The 18,987-nt window shown below is 42.5% G+C and overlaps 1 protein-coding gene across 13 annotated transcripts in view; it reads left to right on the top strand.

Moving 5' to 3' along the window:
- Positions 1-12,183, top strand: part of ARHGEF12 (Rho guanine nucleotide exchange factor 12) — a 64,898-nt gene extending 52,715 nt beyond the window's left edge. For 12 of the 13 annotated variants that reach the window (XM_087706425.1, XM_087706424.1, XM_087706419.1 and 9 more), the window contains 8 exons: positions 1,332-1,419; positions 2,109-2,198; positions 2,368-2,447; positions 2,858-3,070; positions 3,849-4,319; positions 5,056-5,363; positions 6,754-6,823; positions 11,907-12,183. In XM_087706425.1, coding sequence (XP_087562551.1) covers positions 1,332-1,419; positions 2,109-2,198; positions 2,368-2,447; positions 2,858-3,070; positions 3,849-4,319; positions 5,056-5,363; positions 6,754-6,823; positions 11,907-11,944 — 1,358 coding nt within the window. In that variant the 3' untranslated portion in view covers positions 11,945-12,183. Of the gene's footprint in view, positions 1-1,331; positions 1,420-2,108; positions 2,199-2,367; positions 2,448-2,857; positions 3,071-3,848; positions 4,320-5,055; positions 5,364-6,753; positions 6,824-7,544 lie in introns of all 13 variants that reach the window. The other variant, XM_087706423.1, reaches the window with a different exon arrangement.
- Positions 12,184-18,987: the final 6,804 nt, after the last annotated feature.

The raw sequence follows: 18,987 nt of genomic DNA, 5'->3' as shown, positions 1-18,987 counted from the left end.
TGTGGCATTCTCCTACCCTGTAGATTTATACTTAATAGAAGCAGCCCTGTTTTAATCCAGTTAAATAAAAGTGCTTGCCGGAATTGACTATTCTTAAAAAGCCGGCTTTTAGTCCCTAACCTTCATTTAAGTATATATATTCCTAATTGCTCTCCTTGTAAGGGCCCAGTTTGGGAAAAGAGCCTAATTAGGTTCCATGCAGAAGTTGTATAATTGATTTTCCAGCAAATGGCGTAATAGATGCTGTAATTAAACTTCTGACCTGCGAGAGGTAAAGTGTGAGAATTGCTGCTTCATTCCTTTGGGCTAAGATTAAAGCAATGGCTAATTTCAGCTATTTGGTTTCTAGTGGATTAAAACATAATCAGTCTTCGACATTTGAAGAATTTGATTTTTATTAGTAGTATCCGTAAGGAGCTCTGGTAACTGGTTAGTGAAAGGACCGGGGTGGGATTCAGCCGGTTCGGGTGAACCAGTAGCTCCGACGATCAGGTTGGCCCACCCTTGCACTTTACTTACCTATATCCTCTCAGCTGATTCACGCAGCAGAGCGGATTGCCGCGTCTCAGGTGTGTAACTCCCCAGAAGTAACGTGGAAGGTAAGTTTTGTTAAAACTGCTGACGCGCGTGGAGCTGAACTGGTTGTTAAACCGGCAGGATCCCACCACTGGAAAGGACTAACTTTTCCATAGAACTTTATGCAAATAGAAGTGAACTGCATTGCCCTTTTTATTCACCTGTTCGACAATCCTTAATACAAAATGGCCCGCCTCAGTCACGACACCTGTGCTAGCGTTTACTCGACCAAGGATTGATGCAGGAAATACAACATTAAGAGCCACACTTGAGCAAAGAAGTATATTGAAGGAATATAGAGCCACATAACTTCTTCCCAATTTAAGAAACCAGATTTTTTTAAAAAAAAGACAGGATTATTTAATCTCATTTAATTAGTTGAATAATTGGGCATGGCTGCTTTTCTGTGTGGAATTAATTTCTTACAACTATATTCTTGACTGAAGTTAAGAGGTTGCATGGCATTTCATATCATTTATTTATCTGCATATTTTACCCAATGGATAAGAACTAGTTTAGAGCATTTTACAAAACAGGCTGAACACACCGACTGTTGGAAAAGTTGATTGGGGGGAAAAGGAGAATTGTGTTCTATCAGTTCAGCCTGTGCAACTCAAGTCCATTCTAAACTCATGTAGTTACTGTAACAATTAACTGTCTTCTTCCCAGCCATATCTGATACACAAAGCTGAATTCTAGTAAATCAAAAGAAGATAGAGGTTCTATCAGCCTTAACTTGTTCTTTGTTTCTCCAGATAATAAAGCATTCTTTGTCATTTCCATGTCGGAAAACGGAGCCCAGATTTATGAACTAGTGGCACAGACAGTTTCTGAAAAGACAGTGTAAGTTGGCTTGGGAAAATGCAGACTATTTATCACTTGTTAAGGAGGGAAATAAATCTTGTGTTCCAAATCTGTGAAGGAGCTTCCCTCTAGAAGTTGTAGGTGTTTTTTTTTTTTAAAATCCAATTCTTTGAGGATTCTTCCTCCCATTTTGGCATATAAAGTCATTTTTCTCTTCTGCCGATAAAAATGGAGCATAGATTAGAGGAGATTTAACCAAGAAACAAAATTGAGGTCCGTGTAGTATTCCACATTTAAGGTCAACCTGAATTAATAACATATTACTCAACAGCAGGGCTTCTCAAAACATGTCATACGGAATATTTGTGGTCTTTAGTAAGTTACATTGGGCCATCTGTCATCGATTAGGCAAAATGTTCTGCTGTCGTTTGAGAAGAAGGACAGGAAGGATGTCCTTGCCCTATGTTTTGCTAAAGTTTTTAATCTCAGTTAGTTCAAGAAAAGCACCCAAAGTATGAAAATTAGGGATATGGCCCTATTCAGTTTCAAGCAGAAAAGTTACTTCAAAGCGACGTAAGTATCCTCATTACACCAAGGCCACACATACGTAGATAAAGACGCAATACCTTAAATGGAGCACTGACAAGAGTAGAACTTGTGTCCATCTCTCAGGAGACAGAGAAGAAGGTGCATTTTTGACACATTTCTTTATATTTGCATTATTACAGATGGCAGGACCTCATAGTACGGATGGCAGGAACCGTCAAAGTTGGAAGAGGCAGAAATGTAATTCCATTGCCACAATCGGGACCATGCGAGTAAGTTGGAAGAAAAAAAAAAAACCTCGTGTGAACGAAAAGAAATTTTGATTGGTGTTTAATTCCATAGATAGCAAGTAACGAAGCAGGATCTTCCTTTTACAAAGACACAACTTAACGAGTGAGGATTCCAGAGTGGTTGATTTTGTTTCTCTTCTTTGGCTTTCAGGGAAGACCATGAGGAAGAAGATGACCAGCATAAATTGAAGGAAGAACAGACGAGCCCAGGTAGCAGCAAACAAAGTCCAGGTAAAAAAAAACCAAAAACTTAAGGGCGGATTTCAACGCACTGCTGATTATGCTGGAGAGCTTGAAAAAGACTTTCTCGATTAAAATGAGCCTTTCTGGAAAATTACCTTAAGACGGGTATGGTACAGCATTCTGCAGATATTTCACTTCTTTCTTCAAGAGACTCAGTAGTCAATAATACAGTAATACTATTTTGTATTCTGTTTGACATAATATTCCCTGCCTCAAAAGATTTGGAGGTCCATAAATATGTAGCTGTCTAATCGTAAGCTCTGCCGTTTGAACTGTCACTCCAAAAGAAGAGCTAATAAGATTTAAACTATGAGACAAAGAGAATGTCACATACTTATTCATGTTTATGCTTTCTTTTAAGCTCTCGCATTCATTTTGGCATTTGGCTTCTTTGTTAGATAAAGATTTGGTGCTGAAGACTCCCTCCCCTTCAGTCACCATGTCTGAGAAGTCAGAAGAGGAAGAACTTCTGGAAGCCAACAAGCAGTTTGGAGAAAAACTACCGGCGGAGTTACTGATCAAAGAGTCACCGGAACATTACAGCCAAAGTAGTCCAGAGCTCTCATTCCAAGCTTCAGAAAATCGATGGGCATTGGATGCACTAAGAAACTGTAAGTAATTGAAGGTACATGAATCTGAGAAGACTAGGTAGAAAATTTGTCTGATGGATTTAGGGGTATCTATTGCCCCTTGAACAAATGAAGATAACCTGCCTTTCAAACCGGGTAAAAGAAAATCAGATTATCAGCCTGTGACTGTACTCCAATAATAATACCAGTGTTGTCCTTATACTGTCTTCCAGTTTGGCTTAGCTTTCCCTAAAACGGGCCGATAACCTTAAACACTCAAAAAGCCACAAAAGGCCTAAACAGAAGCCCCCATTCATTTCTGGAGCTGACCGGAAGTCCAGTTCCCCCATCATAGAGTCTCCTCCTAGCTCGGCATCCTTGTTGCTTTGTTGACCGGAGGTCCTGTTCCCCTACCATAGAGTCTCCTCCTGGCACGGCATCCTTTTTCCTTTACCTGTCCTAACCGAAAGCCCTATCAATTATGGCGCTGACTGGCAACAGGGAGCCGCAGCAGAGGGATGAAAGAGCCACATGCGGCTCCAGAGCCGTTGGTTGCTGACCCCTGCTCTAAATGAAGTGAAAGGTGACTTGGGCTGTACTTCTAACTTCTCTGACCCCTGACCATTTGACTGAAGACTGATGGCGGTTAGTGCTAGATTGGGGAAATCTGACTTCTGTCTTCCAGTTGTTAGGACAAAAGCAGCGAGAACCAGGGGCTCCTTCCCAAGGGCTTTGGGCTCCTGCCTCTTGACCGATGCCTTCCAAGAAGAGGGAATACTTGCAAGGACTTTCCTTTGATGCTCTCGCATTTCCTTTTCAGTGGGTTTACTGAAGAAATTACTGATGCAGCAGCTTGGCATGTCTGAGCAAGTGTCCCTTGAAGACTGGCATCCTTTTTCTGACCATGGAAGAGATCTGTCAGGGCCCCTCGAGGAGAACATTGTCAGGAGAGGACTTCAGTACTCAGATAACAATGACACTACCCTGTCCGGGCCTGGAAGGACACCCATGGGGACAAAAACAAATGACTTTGAACTTAGTTGTGATAAATGGCCTTCAAACGAATTGGTCTCTCCAGGGGACCCTGTGTTGCACAGCAGGCAGTTGATGGACCCCTTGAGGACAAACGCAGAACCCCCAGCCAAGGAACTGGAAGGAGGAGGAACCAGTGCTGCGGATGATGGTGGGGAGCACTTTTTTGATGCTCAGGAAGCTCACAGTGAAGGGAACCCATCAGAAGGTGGTGTGGTAGATGGGAAGGAGGTAGAAGAGGTGCAGCTACGGATCTCAGGTGAGTCAATCAACGAAGGTACACATTTGAAACGGACAACTGAGTTATGAAAGCCCCTGGATGTTATTGGGAAAGATGATGGAGTCCTTCTGGGCCACAACAAAACCTGAGAGTATCTGCTAAATGCTGAATCCTCTCATTAAGCATGTTCCTAGTAATCAGAGTTTCCCTGGATATGTTTGAAATGCATTGGGAGAGAAATAAGAAATAGAATTTGGAGGTGTGGTGTCGAGTTCCAGCCGTTGGCTGTTTTATCATGGTTGGACCTTTTCCCCTTTGATCTTTTCGAGCAATAAAAGACTGATTAAATCCAATTAGAGCTTCATCACTGGAAGCTTTCAAGAAGACACTGGACTGCCATCTGTCAAAAATGCTGTAGGGGTCTGCTTGGGCAGCGGGTTGGACCATATATAAATCTGTATACACCCCTTCTGTTCACCCAAAATCCCATTCAGATTGCCACTTCCCCTACATGGCACCAGCTTTTAAAAAACCACACATTTTTCCCATCTAGCACAAGTTGTGCCTCTCTCTTTTATTCCAGAGCGAGGGCAAAGTGTGGCAGGGATTAGTTGACTGTGGAACAGCTTCCTAACAGAGCAGCAAAAGTGTGTTGAGAAATAGGAAGTTTGCACGAGGCACACAGACACAGATAGATTGGGTTATGTGTTCCCCAAGCCATTTATTTGCTGGAGCTGTACATAAACGGGGCCCGTTAAGGTTGTTCTCTTTGCAGGAAATTATTTGATCCTTGATGGATATGGCACAGTACAGGAGAGCTCCACCGACGAAGAGGTCACTTCGCTGGTTCTACAGTGCACTGCAGACAGAAGCGCAACAGACTCTGCCCACCAGCAGCCCAGGTCTCGGGATGACCAGCCAGTTACAGCCAGCTCACCATTTGCAGAGGAATTGCTGGCCTCCCACTGGCAAGCTGCCAAGGAATCCAGTTCAGATGCATTAAGGGCTTCCTTCTCTGTCGAGTCGCGTACCCTGATGATGCGTTACATCCAGAACATAGAGGCCAGCCTTCAGCATTTGAAGGTAGCGTGTTCTCATGTAAATGAAATATCTTTGGGCTGTATATATCTTTTTTTTTAATGGCTAGATTTTAAGAAATTGGAGATTAAGAGGCTTGTGGGGGATAAGTCATCCAGAGAGAGATGTTTTTCTTCTTGACTGATTTTCACAGTATCTTTTCAAACTAATGTTCAGTTCTGCCCTATAAATTCTAAAATCAGGAGAATCAGATGTTATCCAGAATTATATTTATATATTATCTGTCCCTTTTGCTGGCTGGGTTGCTGAAGATTAAAGATTTGTCCTAGATTTTAGAGACAGAGATGAAAAATGAAAACCTTGGAATAACCCTGAGGAAGAGAAGCTTTCATGTCTGGAGAATGTGAATGAATGTTAGGAACGACTTATAGAAAAGAACAGCATCATACAGTTTAAAGCTTTGAAGACTGACATGCAAAGGTTGAAATCAATGTTGATTTATCAAAGCCAAGGTGTTGAAACTTCTTGAGCCAAAATTAAACAAAACCCTATTCAAATCTCAGAGGCTCAAAAAGAGAAGAGTCAATATTTTATTTAGAGGAATCTAGCAGAGCTGACAGTACTAAGATCAGACAGAAAGATTTGATGTGGGCATAGTGTCCTAAATGGAAGAGTTGATTGCCACCTTATAAAAAGATTCTTGCCTAACTTTGGCTTTAAGAATTTGTGTTCTGCACTCAAACATCAAACATTTATTTTAAGATAGCCGTTTGGTGCTCTCTAGTGTCCAATCTTCATTAGTTGTCTTTATTAGTTTCACAGTGTATAAACAAAGGATTTTCCCCTGACAAAGGATCTTTTCAATTAGCTTCAGAGGCTTAAATCAAGCCCCTCTGAACAATAATCTTCCTTTTCCTGCATATTCCTTCCATTTGTTTTGAGATAAATCTTAAAACTTGTGTAGGTAAACATTTCTTAAAGGATTGAAGGAAACTCACCCAGTGATTTCAATCAAACTTGCCAATCTCAAAGTTCCCAACCTTTAAAAAAAAAACAACACCAAGTCATAGGGGAAAAATTGAATCCAAAGTGATGAAAAGAGTCCACGTAGGCAATATTAGCTACTATAAAGCACAATGAAATCCTCATTCCCAGCCGATCACAAGCCAGTGACCAAAAAATGCAGTTCCTGCTGTCTGCTCACAAAAAAGAGAGGGGGAGAGAGAATGAGAGAGAGAGGTAGAGAGAGAGAGAATATGCTGTACAAAGCAGAGGTGGGTAACCTTGGAATCTCTCCTTACTCTGGAGAGCTTTTGGCAGTCTACATCCCCCATTCAAGCAGCCTTTTGGGCCACAGTGTGTTTCTCTAGAGTAGTTCACCATGGTGAGTTCATCGGAATCTCTTCAAGTGTATATGATGGATTGTGTTTTTCAGGAAGTGGAGGAAAACTACGTTGCTCTTCAGCACAGGCTGTCTGGCTCCATCACCACAGATGAGCATTTGGGTATGCCTGTCCTATTCCTCTGATAGCCGAGTTGGTAGTAAATGTGTTAATAATTTGGGGGATTTAGCTCCCAAGGGAAGCCACTGTGTGGTGCTTGTTGAATTCTTCAGTTTTCATGACACTTAATTTAAAAAAAAAAAAACTGGTTACAAAACATTATGAATCAATGCCTAGTTGTGCTGATTGTGCGTTTCTGGCCTGGCGTCCTCTCTGCTCAGCATTTTTCCCTTTTGCTAATGTCTACTTGTGTCCCTGTCTAAACAAAGATGCCCAGCCTAGGACTTCCAGAAGTCTTTGTTACCACATTTTTATATATTGTGCATTATTAAATACATTGCGTCAGGGATAAACATGGTGGTAACATTTAATTTTATTTAAATGTTAATCAAACAAAATTAAATTTAATTTGTTGAGCGATGTCCTTGGCGTGCCATTTAAAGGCCAAGTGTAATCCCTCAGCCTGGAAAAGGTTACACACCCCTTAATTAATGGAACAATTGCATCTAAAGAACCAGTTTGGGGGCTGGGGGAGAATGGTTCTAAAATCATTCCAGAATTTTGACACAATCAGTAAAAATGGTTTATCTATTCAGTTCTCAGAACTGAAGAAGCTTCTTGGGTGAGAAGCAAAAGGCTTTCAAAGGGGGGCGGGGGGAACCCGTAGACCTCCTTGGTGGTTTTCTTTTCAGCCCTTCTTTTCTGTTTCTATTTTTATCCTCAGATAAAAGTTAATCACCTTCTTGCCAATCGCTGGAGATTGGATGGCGCCTTCTGCCTTGAGTCAGCCTCTGCTAGCCACAGCCGGCCTCTGCCTGGACTCTCTTGGCCTTAGGCCTCTTTCAATGGACCCTTGAAGCGGGAGGGGGCTCCACATAGTGGAGAAGGGGGGCAGGTTTTTTTTTCCTTTGAGGTGTCTGCACTAGCCTTTCAGGGAGAGGGGGGGTGATTTTAGTTCCCCTCCTCTTGCTACCAGAAATTCTTTTTGATTCCAAGCAGAGGAAAAAAAAGAGGAACAGAAAGAAGAAACCAAATGTATAAAGTTCTGGGTGTAGGATATAAAAATGTATCTATACATTAAAAAAAAAATCAATGTATTTATTTGACTTCATTCCGTGTACTGAAAGCACACTTTAACTTGTATTTTATTTTGCTTTTTTTTTTTAAAAAAAAATGATAGTGCCAGTTTCCTAGGTTCCCAGCATCTTTCTTCTCCTCCTGAATCCTTACTCTGAACTGAGTTTTATGTGTGTGTGTGTGTGTGTCTTGATTTCCCCCCTGGATTCTGCCAACAACAAGTCTGTTCCTCAGAAGGGTGTGTGTTTGTGTGTGTGTGTGTGTGTGTGTAGCGAAATCTAGCAGCAGGCAGGCGGCCTTCTTGTGCACTACATAGCCAGGGAAGGATTTGAAACTGGCAACCAAATTTCTCTTAGGGAATGCCTTTATTTTAAAAATAATTATTATTTTTTAATTATAGAGGAATGCCTTTATAATTAAAAGAGAGATAAGGATCAGAATTTGGGAGTTGCGTTCCCTGCCCAGGTACTGATTGTGACTTCCCTTTGAAAGCAACAGCTCAATATTTGTAGCTTGGGGTGGGAGTTGGGGGAATTTTGCCAGTTAAGAGAAAGCAATACATTTGTCAGAAATTCCCGAGGCCACCACGTTTCTAATGAACTGTGAGGAGTAACCGCTGCAGAAGTTAGCCACTACGTTTGGAAGGTAGGGGCCAGAATTGTTCAGTATCCAGAAGTGTGCCTTACTGACTAGTGTGGCTAGTAAACCACCTGAGACCTAATTTGGAATAGTGCTATTTTTTCCCCCCTCTTTATGCAAAAATGCTCTGAAATCACACTAGGAACATCTGCAGTAGGAGAATCATAGCAACAGACACCACCTGTGGCATAATAATCTCAATGCAGGGCTGATATTCTGATGGAGCTGGCCCTTTTCAAGCTTTATAGCATTGATACAGAAAATCAAGACACTGGGTGGGTTGTCTAGTTTTTCCATTCAGGATACATCTCACTTGAAAAAAGTTTCTCCCTGTATCAGCTGTCCAATCCTTGGGTCCTTTCTTTGTCCTGGCAAGCCAGCTCTAAATGTGCCAAATTCTAGAAACCCCTTTAATGTTTTAACACTATGCTGAATTCACTGTAAAGTGTAGAGTATCTTCTTTTCCTTCTTATTTTCAGCATGAATGTCAGACTATCCTCCATTAATGCAGAGAAACATTCCCCCCTTTGTCAGGAATCCATTTCCACTTACAGGGAAGAGCTGTAAGAACAGGAACTATTTTTGAAACTCCCCCCCCCCCCTTCCCTAATATTTCCAATCAATGTACTGGTGCATATTCAAGGCAGGAAACTTCCTACTTGTCTGGGTCACAAAGTAATATGGTCCTGAAGCCACCAAACACTCAAAAGGAATTCTCAGAAAACCAGGCCCAGATTACAGATGGCCCTGTTTTTAAAAGTATTTCCCTATTTTTAAAGGTGTAAGTATTTTAGTCACTTCCAGGCGAGATGGGCAACAGAGAAGTCTAATAAATAAAATTTCCCTTGGTCCCTGAACATTTTCATCTCCCCATGCTTCAGTTCCACATCTGTGGAGCCATAAGAACTTAGATCCAGATGTAGACCTTTCCCTAATATAAGGCGAAGGAGCCAGAAATCAGTAAATTTTGGGTGACACTTGGATACCACTCTTTATAGATATTCTGGCAAGACCAGTGTCCGATCCTCTGCCACAAGGTGCTTCAGCATCCTGAAAAAGAGAGATGGGGGCAGGTTGCTCGAAGGCTCCGCCAAGCAGCCGAAGGGCTAAAAGAAGGCTTGTTTGACCTCTACAGAGGTTCCCCCCCCCCTTCCTGGAGATCAAAGCAGAGTACTCTGTTTTTGTCTTCCTGGTGGTTTCTTTGTATCATACGTGTTTGTGTGTGTGTTTTATCCAGGCTTCTCTAGGCCACCGATTACACAATCCCCTGTTAAGGGCATTATTGTTTTATGATAAGAAAGAGAAGGTATTGAGAAGCGGGGATCGCCAACTGCTTCCAGCATCAGAACTGACTATTGCAGGAGATGTCCCTCGCGCATCTACTGTACAACAGGCCCCGAGCACAGATCCATTTTTATGAAAAGGGTCAACCCTAAAAAATGCACTTTGTGGGATTCCCATTGGTGTTGAACTTTTGGATCCTTAATGTTCTAGAACAGTGTTTCTCAACCTTGGCAACTTGAAGATGTCCGGACTTCAACTCCCAGAATTCCCCAGCCAGCGAATGCTGGCTGGGGAATTCTGGGAGTTGAAGTCCGGACATCTTCAAGTTGCCAAGGTTGAGAAACACTGTTCTAGAACAGCCATGAGGAATTCCAGCCAAAGAGACTTTCCCTGTCCTTCTCTACTGGCTGCGATCAGGTCTTCCTTGGGCCCGTCTTTTTCTTTCTTTCTTTCTTTCTTTCTTTCTTTCTTTCTTTCTTTCTTTCTTTCTTTCTTTCTTTCTTTCTTTCTTTCTTTCTTTCTCTCTCCCTCCCTCCCTCCCTCCCTCCTCTCTTCTCTTCCTTTCTTACTCTCACTCACCCATCACCCACCCACCCTCGGCTAGCTGAAAATAATATAAGCAATGAATTATTATTTTTTAGCAAGAGAATATTATGTTGTTAGTGTTACCATCATATTTAGGAAGTGTTTGTTTTTAACCTGGATTTATTAGACTAGTATATTGGAATTTGGGCTCAAGAAGGCAAACACTGAATCTAAAGACAGCTTCCTTCCCTCTTTGTTCGCATGTCCTTTGACTGTACACCCAAACTAGCATTTCTGAACTTTGGCAAGTTTGAGACATATGGATTTTAACTCCCAGAATTCCCCAGCCAGTATTGCTGCTGGGGAATTCTGGGAGTTGAAGCCCACACATCTTAAAGTGGCCAAATTCAGAAACATTGCCCAAGATGAGAAGAGCTGGAGGATTCTGGATGGGGTAGAGGATTGCTTGGATTTAGGGATGTCCCGAGAAGTTATAGATACAATTCATAAAAAGGATTCTGCTTTCCGATCCTTCTGTATTTTGCAGCGATGGTGCTTTTATCTGCCAGATGCCGCTGATTAGCTCTGAGTTCTCCGCTTCTTACTTCCCAGTTGACTAAATCAGCACCGAACAGCCACATCTCAAGGCCTGGCAGACTGCAAAGCATGCGTTCCATTTTTTAATTTTTTTTTCTCCCACGGCCCTACCGATGGTTGAAAGAGGTTGAAAATAATGATCTCCAGTCCCATCTTGGAGGTCTGCTTCGAATGACCTGGGTCATTCTAACCCCCCAAAGCTCTACCAGCTCCTCTGTGTCTTGCCTTACTGCCTGTGTAGACGTGGTCTTGTGCCTGATTCACAGCGAGGCATTGTGCAGGAGACAAATGGAAGTCAGATTGTCTTCACTCGGTTTGGGGCGGGGGGGGGGGGCTTGCCTTTTGCATAACAGTCCTCTCTCGCTGCCTGCCAATTTCTCCCCAATCTACCCTTGAGAGTAGGAATGGCGAGAAATAGGATTGCTTGATGGAGTGAGGGAAAGGGCACACAGTTCCCTTATTGCTTTGGGGACTGGGATATTCTTGACGGTTGTGCTGAGTTTGCCCCAGAAAACATTGATAGCTTCTGAGAAAAAGGAGACCCTTAACAACTAAAGTGCAAAGAGAGGTTGCCTAGGTGAAAGACCCATACAGTATTATCTTTCACTCTGCCATATGTCAGGATAACTTTTTGGGGGTTTTGGTAGGGAAAAAAATATTACTTTATCTGTGCTGTTTCCTCATCTAGAATCTCAATGCCGGTTGTACATTTGATGAGTGAATTGCATCTCCCTCTCTCTTCCATTCCAAAGAAGTCCCTTCTTGCTCTTGATCCCCTTTTCATCCCCCACACCCCCGCCCCCACCCCAACTTAATAGGCAGATGCTGTGGAAAAGGATTCTGCAGCTGGAATGTTACTCTGCTCTTCTTTCTTTTTTTAAAAAAAATGGAATTGTTTGTTGTAATGCTCTAACTGCTAGAACTGTATTTTATTTGCTTGCCATGCATTTACTCCTTTTAACAGATTCTGCTTTTAAAGAAAAACACAAGACTACAATCTGAAAATACTCTTTGGAAAGGAAAGTGCAAAAACCAACCAACCAATAAAAGGACAGCCACCATAAGACAGATCAAATATCCTGTATTTTTAACTGATCATGTTTGAATGTCTAAGGAAAAAAAAGAATTTATTGTTCTAATTATCCAGATGTATGTATGTTTGTAAAATAGCTCTTATTAGCTGATAAGGTTGTATGTTTTTGGAACAAAATATTGATCATTAAAAAAAGTATTGAGTTTTATGGGCGTTTTTTGGATTTTGAGAAACCTATGATTAAAGCATTCAGATATCAGTAAATAAGGTCAAAAGAACCAACATTTGACTGTGGTGTTCTTCACGTAGTTTAGAATTTGACAGCAGCAGCTGCTGCTGTCACGGGCGTTATTGACAGGCAAATAAATTGGTTGTAACTCAGTAAAATTTACCTTTCTGAGTCAGCAGTACAATTATGAAAGAAGGTGTTTTTTTTTCCTCCCAGGGTCAGGGCTTAATATAACACATGGAATAAGCTGTAGCTGGATGGTACAGCACATTTCCCAAGCCTCAAGGTCACTTCTCTGCATTTTGATCTTGAAAATTCCTTGTCAGCTGAGAAGACTCAAGTCTCAAGAACTGCTGACCCTCAAGAACAGGCAGCAGTTTGGATAAAGGAATGTTTCCAAACCAGGCTGACAAGGTCATTCTATTCTGGTGCATTTTGGTATCATCTTCAGTTTTGTGGACCACCATTTCCACAAATGGTTTCCACACCATTTCCACTATGGTTTCCCCAATTGCAATGGGTGGCTGTGAAAGTTGGACCATAGGAAAAGTTGAACCCCAAAGAATGGAGGCCTTCGAACTCTGGTGCTGGAGAAGACTCCTGTGAGTCCCTTGGACTGCAAGGCCATCCAACCGGTCAGTCCTAGAGGAAGTCAACCCTGACTGCTCTTTAGAAGGCCAGATCCTGAAGAGGAAACTCAAAAGACTTTGCTCACCTAATGAGAAGGAAGGACTCCCTGGAGAAGAGCCTCATGCTGGGAACGATGGAGGGCAAAAGAAGAAGAAGGGGACGGCAGAGAAGGAGGTGGCTGGATGGAGTCACCGAAGCAGCAGGATGGTAGAGGACAGGAAGGCCTGGAGGAATGTTGTCCATGGGGTTGCGATGGGTTGGATACGACTTCACAACTAACAACAACAAATTTCCACAAAGAGACTGGGAGATAACAATTTGAGTTGGATTCACAGGTTCTTTTTAGGCAAAGAACTTGCCAGAATACTTTATTCTGGCTTCCATATTTATGGGGAGTGAGTGGGGTGGACACAGTCCAATTAGGAACTGGGCCACATCAACCCTTGTGGCTAATATTTTTTTTCTGAAGAACCTTCTTGAGGTCATTTTGGAGTCCAGAGGTGGATATTGCAGCATTTTTTAATTTTCCCAGTTCTAATTGCTACTTGAAGCAGAAAACCAAGCGATAAGATTAATTGGACTAATAAACATGCATGTTTTATTCACTTGTGTATTAGTTGCGCAAATCATTTCATTTACAGATATCAATAGATGGCTAACGTGATGCTATATTTGTCTAAACAGGATGTTTAGAAAAGAAGAAAAAAGATTCCCAGAACAAATTGTTTTCCCCGCTCTCCCCCTCCCACCCCAAGCTCTTTGAAAAGAAAGAGTAGCACAACGATGGGGAAAGGACAGAATTAGGTATGTATGACAAACAAGGGACACCGTCAATTCAAGGACAGTCTCGTAGTTTGCTTGCAAGCACAGCACGTTGCCCTGAAACGTAAGGAATGACAGTCCTAAGATTTGCAAGACCTGGGTGTCGTTTTGTACATAACGTTGCCACAAAGTCAAGGTCCTTTGTCAACTTATTAAAATACAGCCTCCCTTTCCTCCGCTTTTAAAAAAGTTCCACACAGCTTTTCGCGGCACGGAAAAACTGTGGATATCAGCAAAAAAATAATCGCTGTAATTGCCAAAGGAAGCGTCTCTGCAACTGGTAAAAATCCAGAAGTCTTCAGGCACGCCAGTAGCACCTCGAGCCTTCCCCAAGTTCATCCATATGCCGATTTGATGCTCAGCTTCCCTCTTTGGGCCCCAAGCGGGAACTAGAATTTTGAAGCCATCCGTGATATTGAGAAGCATCATCTGAGCTGCACTTCATGGATCAGAGAATTCACCAAGGATGGCTTTGCAACTGGTCACCTGTTCTGACCGAGGCTTTGTGAGAAAGCATAAGTCGCAAACCTAGTCCCCAAAACCCTGTTTTATTTAGACGGCTGTGAATTATGGTCATTCACAGCTCGTAGTGATTCACAAACAGTCTGTGAAGATGAGTTGACACATACTTTCAGGGGTAATGTTGATAAACACCCACCTTTATCTCCTTTGAAACGCTGCCAGAGAGCTAATTGCCAATTAGTTTTGCAAGGCCACACGGAGCACAGAGTCAACAGGGCTTCTCAGAGCTTGAACTGACTAGATGAATAAATTGCTTCCTGCAAGGGCTCACTTCCGTTTGCTCCTCTTATGTCTTATGGGAGGGGTCAATCATCTTCAAGCCTTACTCCCGAGTTGCCCTTTCTTCCTTAATCTTGCATTCTGGCAGCTTTGTGCATACGTACACTGGGCACAGGCTCACACTGTTCTTCTGCCTCACTGATATCAGACTCCAGAGGCAGCACATCACTACCAAGATGGCCTTCGCCCCCTCTCTGCCTCCGACACAGAGCCCTCGTCTGAGCCTTCCCCAGACTCCAGGACTGGCCCATGTTCCTCCCCAACCTCCTCACTGTCCGAATCGGCTTCCAGCTCCACAGTGGACCACATCACCAAATAAGCTAAATGTCAGCGTTCCAAGTATAATGTAGAATTAAATCAGAGTCCAAGGCAAAACGATCCTTAAAGTTCCAATGTAATAAATCAGACATCTTAGCACATCTGTGGAATCCCAATTCTGGAAGTTACATCGGATTCCCACCCAGTTGAAAGTTCATGATCTTGTCCCCACGCCCACAAATCCATCACATGGTCCAATCTTCTTCTTCCACACTGGCATCTCCACCCAGCTGTTTCTGGTCAGGTGCAGAGGTGCGGAGACAAAAGATGACCTTGGGCTTCTAGAAAAGAATGACAACAACACATTCCACAATCCTACTCCTTTCTATTCCCCGCTCCCAACTACTACAATAATGAAACAGCATAATGGAATAAGAGAGAGTGGAAGGCCAAAGATCCTAAAAGCGATATAACTGCAGGCCTGACACTTAAGTTTAGGCCAGTAGTTTTTCCTCTTGCTTCGAGTTCAATCTAAGCCAGGAATTCCCAATCTCGGCAACTTTTAAAGATGTGTGGATTTAAAACTCCCAGAATTCCGAAGCCTGGGGACTTCTGGGAGTTTAAGTTCACAAGTCTTGAAGTTGCCACAGTTGGATACCCCAATCTAAGCCGTAAGGAAACTGTCACAATGAAAATACACACCATGACATACTGGTAAATGGAGCCTTACCATTTTTTTCCATTTTCCCAGTCTCAATACTGGATATTGTATTCCCCCCCACCCCTTCTTCGATCTTTCTCTGCTGTTATTTATCCGGATGTTTTTATCCCACCATTATTATTTTTTTAAATAAATGATACAAATTCAAAAGTTCTGATGAGAATCAGGAAAAAGGGCCCCACATTTAACATTTGCAGTCAGCTTCTGGTTGCCGGCCCTAGATTGTTTTCGCTGTTACTTTCTGTTTTGTTTACTTGAACGAAACAAAAGTTTTAAGGACACCACATCGAGTTTATCTTCCCATTAGTGGGAATGTGACTTTTCTGTTGAGCTGACACATGGCTTCCAATACACTCCATTGTCTGGGACCATTGAAATATTTGCAATCTTCCTCCATATCCCTCTTCCCCCTTCCTCATAATCTCCCTATAAAAGCTGCCATTTATTTCTATGTAATTGTTCATTTGAGCTCTTTTGCGTTTCCGATGATAAGTCTTCCTGTTATCTTGGACATTTTTTTCTCGCGCGTCTTGTTAGGATAGCGAAAATAATAATTTGATGTAAGACAGACTTCATTGCCGCATTCTGTGTTTTCCTAAACTGCTACTCTCGAAGCTTAGCAGGAAGATGAATAGGGGGACAAACAATTTATTCATTTCTCGTAGCAGGGGGGAAAAAAAGTCATTTTCCTTCATGGAGCTGTATTTATATTGCAGGAAAGCGGCAACAATTTATTGAAGAAAAAAAAAGAATTAAAAAACTCCCACAAAACAAAAATCTTTTAACAGAAGGTGACTTTCTCCCAGCTTCCAGGTCTTATTAATTTTCCAAAATTAATGAACTTGCATTCATTTCTGTTCCACCCCATTAGAATTCAACATGTTAAGTCATTTTGAATTGGGCGGCTGTATAAATCCAATAACTAAATTAATGAAAATGTGTGGCTTCTTCTAGTAAGGCTGAACAGTGGGAAATGCACAACAAAAAGCATTTCTCGTGTGAAGGTGAAGGTGCCCCTCGCACATATGTGCTAGTCATTCCCGATTCTAGGGGGCGGTGCTCACCTCCGTTTCAAAGCCAAAGAGCCAGTGCTGTCCAAAGACTTCTCTGTGGTCATGTGGCCGGCATAATTACATGCCGAAAGTGCATGGAACGTTGCTACCTTCTCCCCAAAGGTGGTTCCTATTTTTCTATTTGCATTTTTACCTGCTTTCAAACGGCTAAGTTGGCAGAAGCTGGGACAAGTAACAGGAGCTCATTCCGTTACGTGGCGCTTAGGGATTCAAACCGCCGAACTGCGACGTTTCAGATATGCGTGCGAGGGCAACCTTTACCTTTAAGTTGAGGACTATATGCAGACAGCTGATCGTAATGCAAGGCTTCCTTTGCTTTAAATGCATGTAGGGCTCCATTTCGCTTCCACAGGGGTTTCAAAAATGACCGTTTTCTTTCTTGCGCGTTGCATAAATAAGGCAGGCAGAAGTAAATATCTTTTGATGGAGATAATTACAGGTTTGCTAATACCAATCTAAGGAAGCTTTGTACAGAGACTTGGCCAGGGAATGATGTTTATGAGCAACTATCGAAAAGAGAAGAGCTGGTGCTATTTTTCCTATAAGAGAAATCTTCGGTGTCTCTGCAATTGAAGGGGGTCGTTTTCCTGTGCAATTTTAAGTGCAATTTTGCTTACCGTTCGACTAAAGTCTCCGATGTAATGGCTGAAGAGCACCATAGTCACAATTAAGGTGCTCCCAGCCCCCCTCAATTAAACAATGTCATCTATCTGAATCTTGAAAAGGTGTCTTCCCGGTTGCAGCATCTGCCGTCTGAAATAGCATCCCTCAGTAGCCCCGTGTGGTTTCTCCATGATGATGATCCCCAAATCTGGCTCTTCTCCCAGATCTTAGGGCAGGGAATCTCCAAACTTGGCAGCTTTAAGAGTTGTGGACTTCAGCTCCCAGATATCCCCAGCCAGCCGTGGGAATTCTGGGAGTTGAAGTCCGCAAGTCTTAAAAGTCTCCGAGTTTGAAGATTCCTTCTGCCTTAGGGTAAGATGGCTGTTCCGACAGGCCTGGGGCTAAAGATTTGCAGCCCCCACTTCGAATGGTATGATTGTTGTGCTTTTTAATTGTGTATGGTCTTCATGTTTTGTAACTTGGTTTGTTTTTCCCCTCCCTTGAGTTGTGAGCCGCCCTGAGTCCCTTTCAGGGAAAAGGGCGGCATACAAATAAAGTAAAATCTAAATCTAAATCTAAGATGATTGATCAGATTTTCCTTGCTGGAATGGGGTGGTTTTTCTCTTTTATTTTAAGTAATTTTCCTTTGGTTGGAGTTAATGCTTAATGAAATATATGTCTCACAGAAGGTGTGGTAGCCTCATGGTGTTGTGGCTCACCAGCTGCCAGCGGAGCTGGCGGCAGACTCGGACAGTGACAAGGTTGGGGAGGAACTTGGGTGAGTTGTGGAGTCTGGGGAAGGCTCCGATGGATGCTCTGCGTCGGACAAAGAGATAGAGCCAGGGCCATCCGACATTTCCCAGCCACTGAAGAGGCAGCTGCCTTTGGAGACTGATATGAGTGAGGAAGAAGAACAGCTGGGGCTTGTTCCAGATGCGTGTATGCACAGAGCAGTTAGGAGAGGTGAACAACGGAGGACGAGGAGTCGACTCGTGAAGCAAAGCACACGTGGACGCTGAATGGCCTCTCCCTGGCTGGGGAATAAATAGAAGGAAAGGGGAGTGGCTGTCGTAGGAGACAGCAGTTCGTATTTCTGAAGATTTTGCTCATCGTGTTTTGTGCCACAGAGACTGCTGGATCGCAAGGAACTGATAAGGTCACTGCAATTAACTCTTTTGAAGGACTTGCCTGGAGTTTTCAGTGGGTGAATGCAATTAATTCACAATAAAGATGGGTTTTCGTGACAAGCAGTCTGTTTCTTGCTTCTGCTAATTGATTTGACACACGGAGGTGTCAATCAAATGTCTCTTAGAGGCTTGGTGCTCTGAAATTTAGTAGACTTAGTAAAGACGTAATATACCTGTTGTATCTCCTCTTTTTTAATACAGAATATTATACCCCTGAAAAATCGGTGATCGGCTGTTAAATTTTACCCGCATATTTCTCAAGACCATTGCAGAAATGGACCTAGGATTCACATAGGTGTTCAAGAGATGGTCCTTTTTTCACCGCTAGTGAAAAAAAAAATGCACCCCATGTTGTCGTGCTTAAAATTATAAGTGTCACCTTGCTTGCTTAAAGCCGTTTTAGCTGAGCAGCAGCAGGGATCTTACAGGGCAATAGCAGGAAATAAGTTTTTCCCCCACTTCAAAGCAACTCAAATCCAAGTGACACTCTGCGTTATTTGCACAATTTCAGTCTGCACATAAATCAATAAAGGGCTTCTCTTGTTCTAAAGGACGACTCCTTTCAATTGTGCGTGTGTGTGAAACAAACACAAGCCGTCACAATTGAATTGAAGCTTGACTATCAGGCTTGTATTTAAATAAAACACTTGCTACTACTAACAAAAAAACCAACAACATTTTTTTAAGC

This window comes from Thamnophis sirtalis, unplaced genomic scaffold, assembly GCF_051295495.1.
Source record: "Thamnophis sirtalis isolate CommonGarterSnake01/CBP01778 unplaced genomic scaffold, rThaSir2_p1.2 scaffold_2, whole genome shotgun sequence".
In the NCBI taxonomy this organism is placed as follows: Eukaryota; Metazoa; Chordata; class Lepidosauria; order Squamata; family Natricidae; genus Thamnophis; species Thamnophis sirtalis.
Note: the sequence above shows the minus strand (reverse complement) of the source record. Positions and strands in the feature narration are given on the sequence as shown.